The sequence below is a fragment of the Asterias amurensis genome, chromosome 4 (genome assembly GCF_032118995.1).
Source record: "Asterias amurensis chromosome 4, ASM3211899v1".
In the NCBI taxonomy this organism is placed as follows: domain Eukaryota; kingdom Metazoa; phylum Echinodermata; class Asteroidea; order Forcipulatida; family Asteriidae; genus Asterias; species Asterias amurensis.
In genome coordinates, this window is record NC_092651.1 from 7,718,284 (window position 1) to 7,738,845 (window position 20,562).

The 20,562-nt window shown below is 37.3% G+C and overlaps 2 protein-coding genes across 7 annotated transcripts in view; one reads left to right on the top strand and one right to left on the bottom strand.

Annotated features, from left to right (window-relative positions):
* The first annotated feature begins 1,385 nt into the window (after positions 1-1,385).
* On the top strand, positions 1,386-3,428 carry LOC139935922 (neuropeptides capa receptor-like). Its single transcript, XM_071930552.1, has one exon. The coding sequence runs from the start codon at positions 1,840-1,842 to the stop codon at positions 2,911-2,913; it is 1,074 nt and encodes a 357-aa protein (XP_071786653.1). The 5' UTR covers positions 1,386-1,839; the 3' UTR covers positions 2,914-3,428.
* Positions 3,429-7,562: 4,134 nt separating this feature from the next.
* The window catches only part of LOC139935923 (P protein-like), a 43,876-nt gene continuing 30,876 nt past the window's right edge, over positions 7,563-20,562 (bottom strand). For all 6 annotated transcript variants that reach the window (XM_071930559.1, XM_071930556.1, XM_071930558.1 and 3 more), the window contains 4 exons: positions 19,889-19,948; positions 12,464-12,568; positions 11,601-11,788; positions 7,563-10,726 (listed from right to left, as the gene is read on the bottom strand). In XM_071930559.1, the coding sequence (XP_071786660.1) occupies positions 10,639-10,726; positions 11,601-11,788; positions 12,464-12,568; positions 19,889-19,948 (441 nt within the window). In that variant the 3' untranslated portion in view covers positions 7,563-10,638. The remainder of the gene's footprint in view (positions 10,727-11,600; positions 11,789-12,463; positions 12,569-19,888; positions 19,949-20,562) is intronic.

A 20,562-nucleotide genomic window follows, 5' to 3' on the forward strand; every position in this document is an offset into this window, starting at 1 on the left:
GTCACGAGAGAATAGTGAAAAACCTATTACAAATTTTGCATTGCATCGATGCAAAAAACAAATGAATAAAACGCTCACTGAGCGATAAACTCTAAACGCGAAACTAGATTATTTATTTCTCATCAAATATGACATTTCAGACAGAAATAAAGGGATGTTTTCTATTATCATGATCATTAAAGCGTGTAAGTTTAATCTAAATCTGTAATCTTCACGATTTTTGTTTCTTACCAATTCTGTAAGGTTCCTTTAAAGTTTTTTTTAAAGTTAAGTTTTCTTTTGTAATAGCGCCTTGAGCACTTTTCAAAACTTTGCTATTATTATTATTGAAAGGTGACGTTGTATTCTGTCTGGTTTTTAGCGGCCAATGCATGGGCTCTATTTTAATCCTATAGTACACACTATACGTACTTGAGATATTTTGAGAGTACAATTTTGGGTAATCCTAGCCAGTACTTGCTGTACTTGTGAGAACAGCTGCAGTGTGTGTATATACATGTAGTCCTCAACTTAATTTAGACTATTATTTACATAAACGTTAAACCAATGTTTGTATGAGAGAGATTGGCTGTGTTAAGCTTTGCGTTTATATCCCGTTGTGGGAGTTTGCCGAGTTGCTGATAGTGTGTATGATGTTCTTTTCATACAAAGCAAGGTTTCTAATAATGTTTGGATATTGGTGTCATTTGCAACGGATGTTGTTAAGTCAAAGGTTTCCTGATAAGCAAGTGTTTTTACATTGTGCAAGGCAGGGAATGAGGTTATCATTTCATCTGAAATTCAAATGTTAAAGTGGTTTGAATTTTGAATTTCATTTGAGAACTCAAAAGTTTCAAACACTTGGGGTTGATTTGAGTTTTTTTCTTCTTCAAATTTTGTAGATTTTATTTTATATTAGTTTATGTGTCAAATAAAAACATGGTTACAACAAGAGCTGCCAGAAGTTATTGTGGAACCTTTCTTCACTGCAGAATGTAAATGGTTGATAACATTCTTCTTAAGTTTCTCAAGTCTTTTAATTGTCGTACTATTATGCACAAACATGAAAAATAGACAGTTGGTGAAAGCAAGGCAAACATTGCATTAGCCTTGGGCCAAACCAGCATTAAATTGTCTGAAATGACAGTGGTCTGCGGTGGAGCACAAACAAAGCTAGAGAAAGTGAACTTTGAATTGTGAAAGACTGATTGATGGGTTATTATGCGACTGCATCAATTCATCTTTGTACCTGTATTCAGCTGTTGATAGTTCTAAGGTCCAGAGAAGGTTAATAGCAAACTATTTGCAGATGGATTAGCCAATAATCATTCAGTGCTGGATTGTGCAACAGTGAAGGGGGTCTACCCATAAAGCTGCGGAGGAATGTTTTGATGAAAAAGAACGATCGTCTGGAGAGTTCAAGAAAGAATTGTTCAAGTCAGCTTCGTCTTTAATAACTAAACAAGCCAATATATATGATTTGAGGCATTGCATGGTGAGGTTTGTGGTAACATCATGTGTGTATCTACTTGCCAGGTAGAGTTTGTTCTTTAGAGAACTGTCTTGCTATATTCTACTTCCGCGGAGTAGATTTATCTGATTGTTCGGAAGACTTCTTGGCTGGGACAAAGCCTAAAGGATTTTTATTAACTGCACTACCGCGGAGTGAATTCTTAATTGGTCTCATGTTTCGACTAGCTTGCTCTAGTCATCGTCAAACAAGCAGGGTTACGAAACCTGTAGAGCGTTTTAGAAGTCATCAGTCAAACTGAAAGTTGTGTTTATCTGCATCAATGTGGGGATCTTCAGTGTCTTTCTGTCCAGCGACTTTCTTCAGTGAATTGTGATGAAAAGGCAGCAATGGCAAACAGTCAGCAACAAGTCTGTGACATTGCAATGAATATAACAACCATGGAGGAGGTTTATGAAGCATTAAACGATGCTGGAGATAGATTTGCAATCTACATTATCTACCCATTCCTAATGATACTTGGTATCATTACCAATGGGGCTTTCTGTGTTGTGCTAGCTTGGGTCCCACGTATGCGCACTATCACCAACACCTACCTAGTCAACTTAGCTGTTGCCGACTTAACATTCTTGATTGTCGCCGTCAGTGAGAAACTTTTCAACAATTGGGTCTCTCCAATCCCTGCTGATAAGACTCATATTGGACTACCTGGCTGCATTGTCATACCATTTATATTGAACTGTACTTACTTCACCTCAATTTTTACAATAACTCTGGTTTCTGTGGAGAAGTTCTATGCCATCTGCAGACCTTTAGAGCACCGAAAGTTTAGCGGTAAGAAACGGACAATGAAGTTAATTGTTGGTGCTTGGATTCTATCTGCGATAATCTCATGCTGCTTCATCCCAGGTAGAGCAAGGCTGGAAGTGGTGTGCATGAATTGGCCAGAAAAGGCACCCAAATTGCCAAGCAAAGTTACCTACTGTTTGGCAATTAGAGTTTGGAAAGGATTTGAGCACGTTGCAAACTTTCTGCAGACTATACCTTTCTTCATTGCTATGGTAGTCAACACAATTCTCTACACGCAGATTCTGAGGACCATGCACAGGCGAGTTGGTGCTCGCTCACAACTTGCTGAAGCTAGGCTGGTGCAAATGCGTAATCAAGTGGCAACGATGTTAGTTGCAAATGGGATTGTCTTCTTCATTTGTCAGATGCTCTTTCAAGCTCTTTCTATCTCACTCTCTTTCCGGCATCTAAAAGAACCTCTTCTGGCTGATTGGCAAGTTCAAAAAGCTCTTGTTGCTAGAATCTTTTCATATGCCAATTCTGCTGTCAACTCCATAGTATACAACATTTTCAGCTCGCGCTATCGGCAAGCATTTAAGGAAACTTTCTGCTGGAGAAAACAGCGTAAAATCTTGCCAATGCTTGAGCTGGAATTAACTCGACAAACTAGATAAAAAGAAACGCAACAGGTCAAAGATTTGCTATAAATTTAACATCAAAAGTATATTAACATCTGCTGTATAATGTTCCTTTCTTGTGGAATTATTGTCATTGAATTATAGTCCAAGATATGTACATCTTTGCTTGTTACAACTCTTTGAGTGAGAAAATAATTTTTTTTTGTAAATCTGTTGATATTTATTTGAAATTTCAAAACAATTACCATACAATTCACAACAATTAGGTCCCTAGTCAAGTTCAAAAATTTAAAGAATTTATATTGAACTTTCAAATTTAGAATAGTTTGCATGAATTTTTCAGAATTGTTCAGTGTTTCCATGAATATCTGCGTCAATATAGAGATACTTTTCCGAACTGGAGATGTGACTAGTCTTTGAAATCCACCCTGGGCCCCTGGGTACCGATAGCAGGTTGATACAAACGAATCAGCTTCAAAGTTGTTGGTTTTCTCAATCATAAACTGTATCTTGTAGCTTAATGTAGCTCTTCTATAAACAATGTAATTTAAGACTGTGTTTAAGTACATGCATGTCTAGTTTGTTTTAGAAACATTTCAAACTAAGCTCACTAGTGAAAAATTGTTGTAGAACCACTTCATACAACTAGGTTCTCAAAGTTTACAATTATTATTATTATTATTATTATTATTATTATTATTATTGTTATTGTTATTGTTATTGTTATTGTTATTGTTATTGTTATTGTTATTGTTATTGTTATTGTTATTGTTATTGTTATTGTTATTGTTATTGTTATTGTTATTGTTATTGTTATTGTTATTGTTATTGTTATTGTTATTGTTATTGTTATTGTTATTGTTATTGTTATTGTTATTGTTATTGTTATTGTTATTGTTATTGTTATTGTTATTGTTATTGTTATTGTTATTGTTATTGTTATTGTTATTGTTATTGTTATTGTTATTGTTATTGTTATTGTTATTGTTATTGTTATTGTTATTGTTATTGTTATTGTTATTGTTATTGTTATTGTTATTGTTATTGTTATTGTTATTGTTATTGTTATTGTTATTGTTATTGTTATTGTTATTATTATTATTAATTCAGCCAGTGTCAAAAACAAATACATACAAGTAGAACAAAGGATAATAAGACTTCAAAAAAGGTAACTTAAATACAGGGTAACTAGAGGAGCGGGATTAGACAAAAGGGTACAGGACAGGTACGGGATGTGGAGGAAGGAAGAGGAAGGGACTCCATTCTAAGACGGCCAGGATAAATAAAAGCGTACTACTACACTATGACTCAAAAGCCTGCTTATCCAATCCTCGAATAGAGTATGAATATAATAAAAAAAAAAAAAAAAAATGGGAGATAAGGTTGTGTGCAAACTTTCTTGTTACTTTAGTTCGGTGTATTAAGAACAAAATATCTTAAAAGTATAAAATGTTTCCTTAATCATGGGTGGAGCAGTCTTGTTTTTTCTCCACTGCAAATCCATGTGCATTGTCACCACTATCCCCAATATTATATAAAAGAACTAATGAGTGATGACCCCGAGTAATAAACTAAATAAAACACACGAAGAAATGACTACATGAGACCATGTTAAATTTAGATAATATATTTACAACAAAAATTATTTACAGTTATGTACAACATTGGGTAAATCGGTGTAATCATTAGTTAAACCCACAGTCAATTAAATCACTTATTATCGATTGGCCAAAGCAATCTCCTATCAATTAATGATAAAAATTACAGATACTTGTACTTCAAAGTTACGGTAGCTCGTCTCTATAGTCTTTAGTCTCCCTGTACGTTCACGTACGATGAATGGCGATTGGCACGCAGTCTAGTATGACATCACACAGATGACGTTAAGTTTAGTCTCCACTTCAGGAGTTCACAGCGGCCCTCGTCTTTCAGTTCATCTCAAATAGGGAGTCTCATGGACGGGAGATCGAAGCCCCAAATAATGGCCATCTAAACAGTAAATAAATAACCGAAATCCTTGCAAGCTTTTTGGATATATCTCAACATAAATAATACAGAGAATGAATGCCATTGAATGAATTCTCAAAACAGTAACCGCCAATTCACAAATAATCTCCGTAAGATAATCTCTGTAAATTCTGAAGAACTTCTGAATTTCCTTTTGCCCACAGCAACTTCATAATTCAATCTAACGATGACTGCCCATTCAAAAATGTCCATGCCAATATGCAACTTTAGCAGAGTATCAATAGTATACGGAATTCTTTACACATTAGAAAAATACAATATTAATCATCAAACAAAACTTGCGGTTATTGTGCGGGCGAACTAACTTGAGGCATCTTCAGGCTGAGTGTTGCGGTGTCGACCGGGGTTAGGAAGAATCGTTACTACGGCTGTTTTGCCTATAGTTTTTTGATCACAGATCAAACAAGACAGAATTCTTGTTGACTGTCTACCTGTTGCTTCAGGAAGCTTCACGCAGTTGGTACAGTCTCTAAACACTCAAGCTCACCATCAAAACATGCTCTCAGATCGCCGATCAAAATCGTTCTGATCAAAACTAACATTCAATTTCACTAGCAAACTCACTCACTCCTAAACTCCCAAAATCAACAAAAGAACAAACACCAACAAACGACAGACTAAACAACAACAATAACAGAACTAAACGGGGACAATAACCACGGCCGATGTATTACGTAATGTACTGTGACAACGAAAAAGCGTCCTATGTTACACGAAAAAAAGCACTGGAAAAATACAGGAGGGTGCGGTTTGTAGCAGCTTAAGGCTATACGTCATGCGAGAAGGCTAAACCAATGTGTTGCAGGGGTGGCTAAAGAACATTAAAAATAAACGCAGCGCTATCCTGACATGCATAAAGTGAGATGTGATTGCCAAAGATGACCCCAGCGAGATGTAGTTATAAATGGATGCCATTCCCAATTTGTGAAGACTATACAGGAAATCCACCAGAAAGTATACTAAGAAATGTATCTCATGTAGTTTATGGAATCTAAATTACACTTTGGTCCGCAAGTCACATTGAAGGACTTGACTAAAACAATTATCAGTAAAGAAGTGTTTATTTCGGAATAACCGGGTTGTAAGAGCCAAATTAATATACTTTTTTATCCCTGGTTGTAAATTGATTTGACTTTGCAGTGGAAATAGATTTTCAATAAGCCATTTGCGAGTTGTATTTGAATAATGTCTGGTACAATGGGTCGTATGAATAAAAAGTAGTACTTACTTTTACTTGAAAATTTTAAGTATTTACTACCATCCATATGAATAAAAGGAAGTAAAAACTGTTATTCAAAAGTATTTACTAAAATGCTAAAAGTATCTACTTTTACCAAAAAGTAAATTCTTTTAATTTAGCACTTACTTACTTCCATATGAATAAAACGGAGAATATACTACAAAATGCAAGTAAATACTAGTGATTTTTCAAGGTAGATCCAGAGCTACCTTGGGCACAGAAGTAAAAGGCTCGTCCGAAGAAATGACAGTGTTTATGAATGTTCCTCACAGGATAAATGTTTTAGTCCAAAGGAAAGACATCACTGAAATATTAAATAGACACATACACAGTGTTTCACAACAGAAACAATACACACAAACTCAAACTGCTTTTAATCAAACTTGTTTATATATGCTGAGGATAAAATAAAACCGTTTGTAAAAAAAAACGTTTTGTATCATTACAGTAAGCTTTTTACAAAGATATAAAGAATTTTTTCAACTCAGAAATGAATGCCTCAACCATTAAGGCTTTTTGTTCATAAAATCAGAAGAAGTAATTTTTTAAACAATTAAATGCATTTCAATCGAATGTTGTTCGTGTTTATCCAGCTCTCATCTTCTCTATACAGAGCTGTCATGCTCCACTCCAAGTTTAAAAAGCTTAACAAAAACGTTTTTGTTCTGTGTGTCCAGATGAGTCGTCTTCATCAAAATGTTGTCATAATAAAAACCTCATGGCTGACTTGAAGATTTCTATGTTTCCGTTAAATCAAATGCTGCTTTGGCTGTGTGTGTGAGTGCGTACGTAGACGTGAATGGGAGTTGTAATACAAAGGAAACCTTTTGTTAAGAGCCATTCAGCCATGGTATATCAGAAGTATTTACTCCAAAGCATTAAGTGAATACTTTGCAGTAAAAGAATAGGTTTATTCATACGGAATTTAGAAGATGCTTTTACTGAATGCTTTTACTTGGAAGTTTATGCTTTTACTTTTTGCTAGTACTTGTCAGTAAATACTACTTTTTATTCATACGACCCAATGACTCGCATAGTCACAATGTACCGCTTACATTTGAACTCCTCAGACTATAGAGACAGTTGCTATTTCACATGGTTCTGAGCAAGCTTTTGCATGGCAACCTCCAGATGAGCATACCCTGGTACCATTGTGCCATACACATCCATTCAGAATTGTGTATGGGTGTTCACCGCCTCTTACGTAACTTAGCAAAAGCTTACCCCTAATCACTTGACATAGCAACTGTCTCGATAGTCTGAGCAATTTAAACTTAAGCAATGACTTTATTCAGCAAGTCATTGTACCAGAAAATATTCAAATCTAACTCGTAAATGGCTTTTTGAGCCACACATGTAACAACACCCATGCCTGGGGAATAAGTGAATAACAGGTACAAATAAATTGAACTCAAAGTATTGTCCCAACATCTGTTTATTCATCATGAAGTCAGTGTAGATGAAACAAAATGTGAAAAAACACCCAGTATTTTTCCAGACTTCAAAACTTGAAGCATGGACTGAGTTTGAATTCTTAATTAAAAACAAAATTCTCTTTGAGTAAACTGAAGTTATTTTACTGTTAATATTAACAAATGATCAAACTGGTGGTAGTCTATTGTGAGATTTCGTTGCACTGGCACAAGCTGTTTTCACTATATTTTGTTGAGAATCGTAGGCCGCAAAATGAAGTTGGGATAACCTCATGTATGAACTTTATTCTTAAAGGCAGTGGACACTATTGGTAATTACTCAAAATAATTATCAGCATAAAACCTTACTTGGTAACGAGTAATAGGGAGAGATTGACGGTATAAAACATTGTGAGAAACGGCTAGGTAGGAGAAGGAAGGTAGTGTCCGAGAAAGAAGTAATTTTCAAAGAATTTGATTTTGAGACCTCAGAATTGGATTTTGAGGTCTTGAAATCAAGCATCTGTAAGCACACAGCTTTGTGTGACAAGGGTGTTTTTTCTTTCAGTATTATCTCGCAAATATGATCACCAATTGAGTCCATATTTTCACAGGTTTGTTATTTTATGCATATGTTGAGGTCCACCAAGTGAGAAGACTGGTCTTTGATAATTACCAATAGTGTCCAGTGTCTTTAAAATGGGTAAATGTTTGTTGGAGATACTATTAACTAGTCAATACTATTTTATTACGAAATATTTGAATAAGTAATTTGATCACATCTCTCCTGCTACCTACTTGTTTTAATTGCTCTTTATTATTATTAATTTAAAAGGAGCTATTCTTTGTGAAATGTGTTATAGTTGCACAACTCTTAAAAACTGTCACATTTGAAAACTGTCACATTCGAATACTGTCACATTCGAATACTGTCACATTCGAATACTGTCACATTCGAACACTGTCACATTTGAACACTGTCACATTTGAACACTGTCACATTTGAATACTGTCACATTTGAATACTGTCACATTTGAATACTGTCACGTTTGAATACTGTCATTTGAAATACACACTACAATTCACCACTCACATCAGCACTTAATAATTAATACTGGCTTTAAAAATGGATATGACTCTATTATACTTGTATCTGAAATATATAAATTTCAATAAAGAATATAAAATACTGAGTTATAAAGATAATATCAAACCAAAAGTTTGTATATTTAAACAAACCATCAAAATAAACACTTCATCCACTTCTTCGTTACTATTTGTTCCCCAAACCCACAACAATTGGGGTGACCGGGCTTTTTCTCATGCTGGTCCGCTACTTTGGAACAATCTGCCTCTTAATATCCGTAACATGTCATCTATTTATACGTTCAAAGATGCCCTCAAAACCCACTTTTTCACTGCTGCTTTCACTAGATATTCATTCCTTGCACCATGAGCATCACTTGTGGTGGGTACAGGCGCATTATTCATGTAAGTGTTCTTTTTATTATCATTATTGTTATAGACCCCTTGCAAAACACGAAACGCTACACGGACACTCTGAGCTCACGCACATTTTTACGCACAAAGAACAGCTTCTGTCCAATCATTTGTCTCCTTTGACCCCAGTGAGGGCGCTTTTTGACCCCAAGTAAGGCATATTTTTAGCGTGTGACGTCACATGCAAGGGGTCCATTATCCACTGCAACTATCCCAGTCTAGTTAAACATCTGTACTTGATAAGGGATGACAAGTGTCTCATCAATGGGAAACCCATGGAAACCAGAGACTTCTGACTTCTACATGTAGCTTGAATACACATGTTTGTTATTATAACACCCCTTACAAGTATTCTGCCTGCTCATTGGTTTAGAGCGCGTCACATGACATGTCTTAGTTTTGCTAGACGACGGCCATGTGATAGTGCGTCGGTTTGCCATGCGCTAGTCCGAAGACTAGCACACGGCGTGCAGTACCCAGACGTCCGTTGCGTGTACGAGGATGATACATTAATAGTCTGTAACCATTTCGGATTGCACGACACTACATGTACATGCAACACAGTAAAAGTTTTTGCAATCTGTATTCGCGTCGTCCGTGGATTGTAGCATTCAGGTCTGTAACTTAATAATAATAGTACAGTATTTAGACATGTTTGGGGTGTTATAAAACAAATATTGACTGCTTTTACTCGTGTAATGGTTAAAACTATGACTCCCTCGGAGATCCCCGTAGCGTTCTATTTTTCCTCGGCTTCGCCTCGGGAAAATAGAACGCTCCAAGATCACCTCGGGAGTCATAGTTTTAACCATAGCACTCGAAGCAGTCAATATTTGTATACTAATTAGCCGTATTCTGTTCAGAAACCCTGCCGTATAATTACTGGGTAAATAATATAGTCGATTGTGAAATGTTAGTTTTTTTATTGAAACCTTATTGTTCTCATGAGATTCATGAAAATTCGCATGAAAATTTTGGGTTGGATTTCCCACATGAATTGTTTTAAAAACCACTTGGCCTTTGAGGCCTTTCAGTCATGATTTTAAGGACTCCTATACAAAGGTAGAATAAACAAGCTTTAGGTTCTGTGTTTGTGGGTGTTTGACGTGGCAAGCTGGGAGCTCAGCAGGGCCCAATTTCATGGCTCTGCTTATCGCAAGCAAAGAATCGCTGCTTGCAGAAGCAGGGAATTCCATGCTTACGTCCAGCACATTTCACGGGTTAGCGGGGGATTTTGGCTTGTGCGCGTGCGTACTCCATGTTACTAGGCATACTACGCTTACATAGCTAGTAGAACAACATACAACATATAATAGGGACAACATCTCCATGACCAGGGAGATTGTAAAACTTGTTCATCAGAACATGGAAAGATTGTTTTATTTTCAGGGAACTTTCTACAGAATCAAGGAGAGTTGGCAGCCCTGTGATCATAAACGAAGAATTCGGCGGTAAGCAGAGCCATGAAATTGTGCCCTGATGGTGACATACATGTTTGTACTTGGAATGGTCGGGCTGAGTGGTCTCCATCTTTGATAGCCCAATGTTGTGTTATCCCATGGTAATTCCTACTGTAGTCTTTAGTCGTTCCATCCAGCCAAGCTGTGCGCAATGAGCAGATAACACATAGCCACAAAGGAAGTCACAAGCATCATGGGAAATCCAACCCTATGAACAAATTCCACAAAATCAATAATCCAAATAAAATAGTCACAGTTAGAAATTAGAGTGAGTGTGTTTAAACTAAAGGCCGGGTTATAGTCAGTTGCACGATGGGCGTGCGATGGAAATCGCGGCAATCATATAAAAAAAAACAGTTAATATGCCTCAGCGATAACTTTAAACAGTGTTTTTTTAGGATCGCGCGACCGACCGTAAACCGGCCTTAAAACAGCTTTGATGATGTAGTAGACCTAGAACTCCATCTTTGAGAGGGCAAGGCCAAAATTCATTTTGCAAAGGGCATTGTCATTGGAAAATTTTAAGTCAATGGGAAACTTTTCAAAGGGCACCAAGGCCACGACCGTTGGCAATGGAGGCCATGAACTCATTCCCTGCTTGTAATTCCAGGCCTGATGTAGTAGGAATACATAATAATTATTATTATTATTATTATTATTATGCTATAAATATGGTGTTAAAGACAATGGACACTATTGGTTATTGTCAAAGACCAGTCTTCTCTCTTGGTGTATCTCAAAATATGCACAAAATAACGAACCTGTGAAAGTTTGAGCTCAATTGGTCATCGAAGTTGCGAGATAATAATAAACGAAGAAAAAACCCTTGTCACGCGTAGTTGTGTGCTTTCCGATGCTTGATTTCGAGACCTCAATTTCTCTATCTGAGGTATCAAAATCAAACTCGTGGAAACATTTTCTTGAAAACTACGTCACTTACGAGGCAGCCGTTTCTCACAAGGTTTTATACCATCAACCTCTCCCCATTACTCGTTACCAAGAAAGGTTTTATGCTAATAATTATTTTGAGTAATTACCAATAGTATCCACTGCCTTTAAAGAAAGATCCTTAATTAACTTACTTCATGAATTCTTTGAATGAGAAACTACATCCGTGTTGTTTAGCGATCCCTGCACATACTACATTAGCTGAGGCTCCAATGAGAGTACCATTCCCACCGAGACAGGCTCCGAACGCCAGGGACCAGACTAATGGTTTCAATGGGACATTCAGATCAGGATCATTACCAAGATTAAGTATAACGGGGATCTGAAACATGGATAAACACAATCATTTATCAAATCCAACATGCCAAGATATGATTTGTAACACTTGGAAATGTCTCTCTGGAAGCAAAATGGTGAAACAGAAATATGTTCTGCTTTAGAAATAATAGATAGCATGTTAATATGGGAAGTATTAAAATTTGTATAATAATCAACAACTTTTCTATTACCCTTCTAGTTGAATGTAATGAAGCAAAGTCTTGGACTGATTTTTCTCGGGGCCACTTCAGAACAAGGGCAGATCCCTACCAAGTTTTGAGGGGGGAGGGCAAAATCTGTGAAAGATGGAGCATGCGCGAAGCCTTTATTGTGTGGTAGTCTGGGGCCCGCTTCAGGACCTGGAAAAATGTGGATTCTAGATGCTCTGTTAGCAAAGTGGCAACATTTAGTTGAAACACAGTACTTTCTTCCAAAAAAAGCCCCTCAAAACCACACGTTCAACACAATGAAATGTTCTTCATTCAACAGTGTTAAATGAGACAATCAAGCATGGGTGATGCTAAAATTTAATGCCAGCTTTCAAATGTACGTCACATGTGATTGTTTTGAACTGATGTTGTAACTTCGTAACTAGGCGACTAGTGAAATTTACTCCTCAACTAAGACACTAGTTGCACTAGTTGCCCAGCACTATTTGTAACACTGTGTAGCAACTCACCATAGCTGTAGTGAATGGGATGTTATCTATAAAGGAGGATGCTATAGCAGACACCCATACTAGGAGTATAATGGCCACTGTTAACTGACTGTTTTCTGGCACTGCCTGGAATGGAAAAGATATCAGGTTAGCCGAACGTTTCCTTAATGAAAACTTACTTAATAAACACAATTTATGTTTGGTTTACAGGTTTTATGTATGACACAAAACACAAATGTTCACAGATTTACATTAAACGATAAAAAGCTTCCCTTAAAGTGTTACTTGCTGAGGTGCTATTGTTTTTAAGAAATGAGTAAATCATTTTCACTAAAACAATTTTCGTCTCAGTGAGGCGAAATTGTTGTTATTTGTGCGACTTTCCTGAAAACACTGCTCTGTGTACATATATTTTAACCGTTATACATATATTTCCCCTCTATTTAGCCTATTCAGCCTTTTCTTTTTAAAGCATAAAAATACACAGAACCAGTAGGAAGGAAAAAGGCTTGCTTCAGAGAAAATAATTACATCATTAACTGTTTCCATAAATACTTTTAAATAGGCTAGACCCATTGCATAACCCGCAGCACACTTGCTTGCGCACATCTCCTGTCCGCCATTTTGGGGATCAAAACAAGCTTGGTACACGTGTTTAAACATGTACCATATTTTGTTTGCACATTTTGACCCCCAAAAAGGCGGAGAGGAGATGTGCATGTATGCGTGCTGCCCATTGTGCAATGGGTCTGTGGGTTGGATTTGGTGGGTTGGTGAGTATACATTTACCATTAGCCTACATGACTATTGGCCAAATACTCATTATACTCAGACTCCAATAAAACAAACAAGACACAACTGTTGGAATACGGCCACAGTCTGAAGACCACTGACTTTAATATGGATTTAAAATGCGCACTTATCAGAAAACTGATCAAGGCGCCCACACAAAAAGAAAACGTACAATTGAAAATGAAGAATAAACATAATTGTGCCGGATACCGAATTGGGCAAACCGGACACAGGAAAACAAGCGGGGTACACCTGACCCCTAAACCAGGATGCACTTGCACCCAAACCTGGGTTTAGCAGACCCAAAAACCAGGATGCACTTGCACCCGAACACGGGTTCAATTTGACCCCAACAATAGCTGCATATAGCAGCCACAAACGCAATATAATTTGTGAAGGCCTACACCAGATAAATTTTACTGTGTTTTGTAGAAATTATTTAGTTGACAATATACACTGTTTAATTACACAGAGTCAAATGATACAGTTGCGCTTCCACCGATGAAACCTCAGTCGGAATCATAGCCTCATGAAACTTTCGAACGCTATGGCAACAATACCAAAACCAATTAACAAATTCCATTGGTGTATATAATTATTAAAGGTTGTTCAATAAACGCCCAAAACGGGGAAAATGGCTGTCTGAACCCTCCAATTATGCCATTGCAGCAAAACAGCCACCATAAAATAGTGCCAAATAACCGGTGGAGTAAGTGGGATGGTGGTGGGAAAATTAAAAACATCTATTCCAAACGAATGACTGTGACAAAGTGAGTAGATAAAGTTAACAAGCCCGCCAAAACAAAACTTCTGGCGCTTTGATTGGTTGAAACAAAAACAATGTAATACATCGATTTGCTACCTAAATGTAATACAGCATGACCCAGAAACACAGCAATGAGTTTGGAACTCTGCACTATGCAGCACAGGGGAAACAACAACCCAATGCTTGCAATATATATATATGCCCTGTGTGTAAAGCTGGGAACATGCCAAGTACGATGAAGGTTGCGCTGAGTATAAGGCCTTTTATCCTTTATGGTGATAAAAGGAATTATACTCAGACTCCAATAAAACAAACAAGACACAACTGTTGGAATACGGCCACAGTCTGAAGACCACTGACTTTAATATGGATTTAAAATGCGCACTTATCAGAAAACTGATCAAGGCGCCCACACAAAAAGAAAACGTACAATTGAAAATGAAGAATAAACATAATTGTGCCGGATACCGAATTGGGCAAACCGGACACAGGAAAACAAGCGGGGTACACCTGACCCCTAAACCAGGATGCACTTGCACCCAAACCTGGGTTTAGCAGACCCAAAAACCAGGATGCACTTGCACCCGAACACGGGTTCAATTTGACCCCAACAATAGCTGCATATAGCAGCCACAAACGCAATATAATTTGTGAAGGCCTACACCAGATAAATTTTACTGTGTTTTGTAGAAATTATTTAGTTGACAATATACACTGTTTAATTACACAGAGTCAAATGATACAGTTGCGCTTCCACCGATGAAACCTCAGTCGGAATCATAGCCTCATGAAACTTTCGAACGCTATGGCAACAATACCAAAACCAATTAACAAATTCCATTGGTGTATATAATTATTAAAGGTTGTTCAATAAACGCCCAAAACGGGGAAAATGGCTGTCTGAACCCTCCAATTATGCCACACGCGCCAAGCGCGCCCACCGAGAGAGAGAGAAAGAGAGAGGGAGAAAGGGGGGACAGACAACCAATTTCCACATAGACTACTGAAAACAACAAAAGTACGCAAGTTAATGCGAAACAACTGGTTACCGAGCTACTGATAAATGCACACCACATAGGAGAAAAACCTACCCCACCCCAAATAAACTGGGGTGATGAAAAACAGAGAGCTTGCTCTGCTTTGTAATGAGACGCCTATATGGGCCCTGCAGAGAAGACCAACGGGATAGTAGCCGGCTACGCAACACCAAAAACCCTTTGGAAAAGGTGACGTAGTTTGGCCCCAAGCTTGCTATCTCATGCCAACATAATGTTGAGCTTCTCTACAAGTACCAAACAATTAACATTGATTTGAAGAAAAACAATTATTAAAATTAATAATGCCAATAACGAAAATAGTTTTACTGCACCAATCCTGTATGGGAGAAAAGGCAAAAATTGTTTTGGTTGAAGGGAAAAAATGTCCTTTTTGGACACACTAAAAACAGGCAATAAGAAAGTAGCCTACAGAAGGAATAAATAACAACCTATAGCATAGTTTACCATCCTAGCTAAGCAATTACCTTTGGAGGTACACATTAGCAAAGCAACTGCGAGGTGAGAAAACCCCTTCTACCAATTACTAACAACCAGCGCAAATTTAATAGCTCTGACCAAACCATTCCACCAGGAGATTGCCAAGTTAATTAAACTAACCTTCCCACAGCAATGACCCTCGCTGACCTTATAGAAAGTTGTGGTTGTTGGAATTGGTTGCAATTGGGGGCTGCAAACACAACCATTGTACCCACCCTTGGTAGGCCTATAAATAGTATTTTAATGTTATTATAATCGAGACGTGGAGAAAATAACTACAGCCAGAAAAGCCCAGGCTCAAACTGGATAAAAATTCATGAGCCGAGTAACAATAGTCCAGGCTTACACTGGCAACTAATTTAACCTCAAGCCAATAAATAATGAAGTTAGGCTCAGACTGGAGAAAATGTTCTCGAGCCAAGTAAAAATAAAGTTTCGGCTCGCACTGAAGAAAATTTTCTTGAGCCAAGTAATAAACAAGTTTTAAGCACACACTGGAAAAATCTCCTTGAGCCAAAATTAATAATAAAGTTTTAGGCTCACACTGGAGAAAATGTTCTTGAGCCAAGTAATAATAAAGTTTAGTCCCACACTGAAGAAAATGTTCTCTAGCCTATTAATAATAAATTTTAGTCTCACCTGAAGAAAATGTTCTCGAGTCTAGTAATAGTTTAGCCTCACACTGAAGAAAATGTTCTTGAGCCTAGTAATAATAAAGTTTAGTCTCACACTCAAGAAAATGTTCTCGAGCCTAGTAATAATAAAGTTTAGGCTCGCACTGAAGAAAATGTACTTGAGTACAAGTAAAAAGTAAAAAGTAATAAGCAAGTTTAAGCTCATACTGGAGAAAAACTCCTCGAGCCAAAAGTAATCAAAAAGGTTTAGGCTCACACTGGCGAAAAATGTTCTCTAGCCAAGTAACAATAAAGTTTAGGCTCGCACTGAAGAAAACTATCTCGAGCCAAGTAGTAATTAAGTTAGGCTCACACTGGAGAAAATGTTCTCGGGCCAACTATTAAACAAGTTGAAGCTCATACTGGAGAAAAACTTATCGAGCCAAGTAACAATAAAGTTTAGGCCCACACTGGGGAAAATGTTCTCAAGCCAAATAATACTAAAAAACTGGCCCGCACTGAAGAAAAATATCTTCTAGCCATTTTAGAATAACACAAGAAAAACCATACTCTAGCCAACCATGTATGTGCTTAAAAATAGAGCAGGCCCAAACTGGAGAAAACATTTTTCGGGCCAACCACATGTAAATAATATACAAGAAAGCCCCACCTGGAGCTAACAATTACCGGGCAACAACAACAAGGAAAAGATTCACACTGGAGAAAAAACCTCACGTAACTAATTTTGAGAAAGCCCCCACATCGGAGAAATTTATCCTTGAGCCAACTGAATAGTATAAGTATAAAGGCCCAAACTAGAGAAAAATTAACCTCGAGCCACCAAACAACCCATATAGAGAAAAGGCCCAAAATTCTTGAGCCAACTAAAAATTATAACAAAGCAAAAAGCCCCCATGGTAGAAGTCTAAGGCATGGCAAAATGCTATACAAAATGCACCAATTAATACCACAAATTTCACTTACAAATGATACCTACAGTGCCTACAAACAAATATGCAGGCTACGGGCCAAATAATTTACTTTGCAAATTGCCGAAAGGACATCCTGGACTGGACCCTATTAACGGCTACTGAAATTGCTTCCCCTGCTGCATGAGCCATCGCGTCAATTGGCGCAAGATGATGAGGCCTGCTACATGAAACTGGACATCACTATTTAAAGACAGTTAAACGTCCATCAAATTAGAGTCAACTCAAATACCACAACTCCACATCATTAGCAAGTTAGTCCCGGTGTGCGTTGACGAATTCCAGCGATTTGTTCCAATTTTGTTTACCCTCAATTTTGTTTACACTTAACGCCAGCGAGGGAGGCACTCCCGGAAACCAAACTCTCGTCTGACTGTCCGTAGAACTTGTCTGTCTACCACCAGCTTGAACCACCAACAATTAACCACCTTTGTGAAACATTAAAGGATATGACGACAAAACACCACCCGAGGTACTGGAACACGGTCAAATAAACCCCACATGCGTGTAGCAAACGTCAATATGGCCATGTTGCTTGTTCATGTATGGAGGAAGAAATAAAATAAAACTTGTTAAAATTTACCAGTCAATTTAAACTTGATATTCAATACAATTCAATGTTTTATTTGTCCCACCATGTAGGAAAACATGGCTACCCTAAAATATTGACTACCTAAAATAACCATGAAAGCATGCACTCACGTATGATTTCCAAGTGTATATCAGCCACAAACACATAACATTGCGCACCCACCTCCATAGGTACATGTAATGTCCATTAAATCCGGACAACATTTATCCTAACTATATAATGTATCCGATAATTTATGCATTGAAGTATGAAGTTGTTATAGCGGGTTGAGGCCAACACTTACATAAAGTATCACTAAAATTAAACCACACCACAAACGGATCAACCATTGCAAAGATTCCGCTAACCCAGCGAGTCTAATTGCTACATACATGTTGTATGGAAACAAATAAACGAACAAATTGCCTTCCACCATGATGTGAAAATTATATCCCGTCGTGGGCAGGCTAATTTATTATAAATGCAGAACATGCAGACTAACTAATAGAATAACAATACAGAACTTACACTAAACTGGATTTACACCGTTTGATTGAGAAAAGCAACCAGACGAAATAAATAGCTGGTGCCTTGTGCACTGCATGTTATAACCAACCAAAACATTAAAATTACCTGCAATTGACAATTTTAATTAAAACTAAAAACGCATTAACCACAGCGTAAGCCAGTCGGGAAACAACAGTATACGTACACAGCGAAAACTGAGTGTGCAGAAACGTAAATAATATACATAATTAAAAATGTTGCACAAGAAACTCTGAGCAGTAGACCTTAGGTTGCAGCTCACAAAAGCTGTGCACTGGCCGAAAATAAACCAAAACAATGAAATAATCCTTGAGCCTAATCCATAAATGAAAATGACTCCAAAACAATTGCCTGCAGCTAACTAGGCCTACTAAAATAGGTCAGATAATGACCGAATTGAATTAAGCAACCACTTGTTGCTTGTTGCCTCAAATTAAAAGAAGAGGCTGGCTAGATAAGAATAATTATAGTAACAAATGACCAAAACTGGATCACATTCAAATCAAAGGAAAAACACATTACCAAAATCCAACAAATACGCAATGCACAGAGAACAGAATTAGACTGTACAAATAATAAAAAATGTACCCGAAGACGAGCGGACATCCAACGAAATCCTGACGTGGCTCATGAAAATTGTGTTGAATTGCAACACAATTGTTCGCTCATGTCTGCCATAGAATTTAATAAATAACAGCACACAAACCCAAAACAAATACATGACAGTATGACACATGACGTAGGTAGTGTCATGAAGGTTTGCAGAGAAAGGACAATAACAACAGTTTTTTAAAAATATTGCCCAACTTTACCGAACACCAAATCTTGGCAAAGCATACAACCTACAACTACTACACTAGCCTAAGGCTACAATACAATCAAAAACAACCATTTCATTATCCATTATTTGCAATTGCGGTGCCAAAACTAGAACAAGCATGTTACTTAGCTCAATGTTATAGCAGAACGAGTCGTTCGACTCCCAGCGGACTCCGAGTACCGTCAACGTTCCTTCCAATGTTTTGCACCAAAGCGAACATCACCTTGTTCGATGTTTCCCGCTCCGTCCATGGGCGGGCTGGTGTGAAAGTTGATCGACCGTCCGTCCTGCCGTCTCTCCTTCCTTCCACAAACACCCTCTCCGAGCATATTATAGCGACCGGATAGTAATAGTTGTAAAAACCCACAAATAGTATCAAGACTACAACATATTGTAGTTCTTTTAATAAAAATAGTACTATGAGTACATATTCTTAGAAGAAGAACAAACGCTCAAATAAACGACCAAAACGAAGAGCACAAAATTAAAAACATCTATTCCAAACGAATGACTGTGACAAAGTGAGTAGATAAAGTTAACAAGCCCGCCAAAACAAAACTTCTGGCGCTTTGATTGGTTGAAACAAAAACAATGTAATACATCGATTTGCTACCTAAATGTAATACAGCATGACCCAGAAACACAGCAATGAGTTTGGAACTCTGCACTATGCAGCACAGGGGAAACAACAACCCAATGCTTGCAATATATATATATGCCCTGTGTGTAAAGCTGGGAACATGCCAAGTACGATGAAGGTTGCGCTGAGTATAAGGCCTTTTATCCTTTATGGTGATAAAAGGAATTATTTACCTTAATTAGAGCAGATACCAGACTACCAATGAAGTCAATCAAACCTAGATGAGTCAAACCCTGAAAGCAAATACATACAATTCCAAAAAAGACTTCAATAACAAGCAGTTCAACAAAATCAATGTTTAACCAGGAATGTGTTAATACAACATGCAATACTTTTTTTCATTTACATATATTTTTTTATTTTGTGAAAATGGTATAAAAATGCTCTGAAAGTAAACAAAATAGACATAGGTGAACAGGTTGTTCTGGTTTAAAAGTGTGGTTCATTTATGTGATAATAATACAAGGATTATAGCGCTTTATTGCACCCCAAAGGGCGTATCAAAGCACTCTGTATTTTTTTTTTGCAAGGTATATGGAGCTCTGTTTTTGAAGTATGAGACCCATTCCTTTATAGCACCAATGTGATGATCAGACCAGGAACACCAGGGTGAACCTTCTTTTTTTTATAAGTGCACTTGGTTCTTTTACGGCGTTTATACACAACACACGTGACCAACAGCTTTTTGTCCCATCCGAAGGACAAAGCATCGTGGTTGTCACAGGTCCCATGGAAGATCATTGAAATTGTTATTTTGTATGTTTTGTGTATACTAAATTAAGCCATGATTTTCTTCTGTAAATAAATGCAAGTTGCTACCGTTTAATTGCTACTGCAGGCGCTACTG

What these genes read in the sequence shown, in the direction of transcription:
- LOC139935922 (XM_071930552.1), top strand. Translation starts at nt 1,840, where the DNA reads ATGGCAAACAGTCAGCAACAAGTCTGTGACATTGCAATGAATATAACA.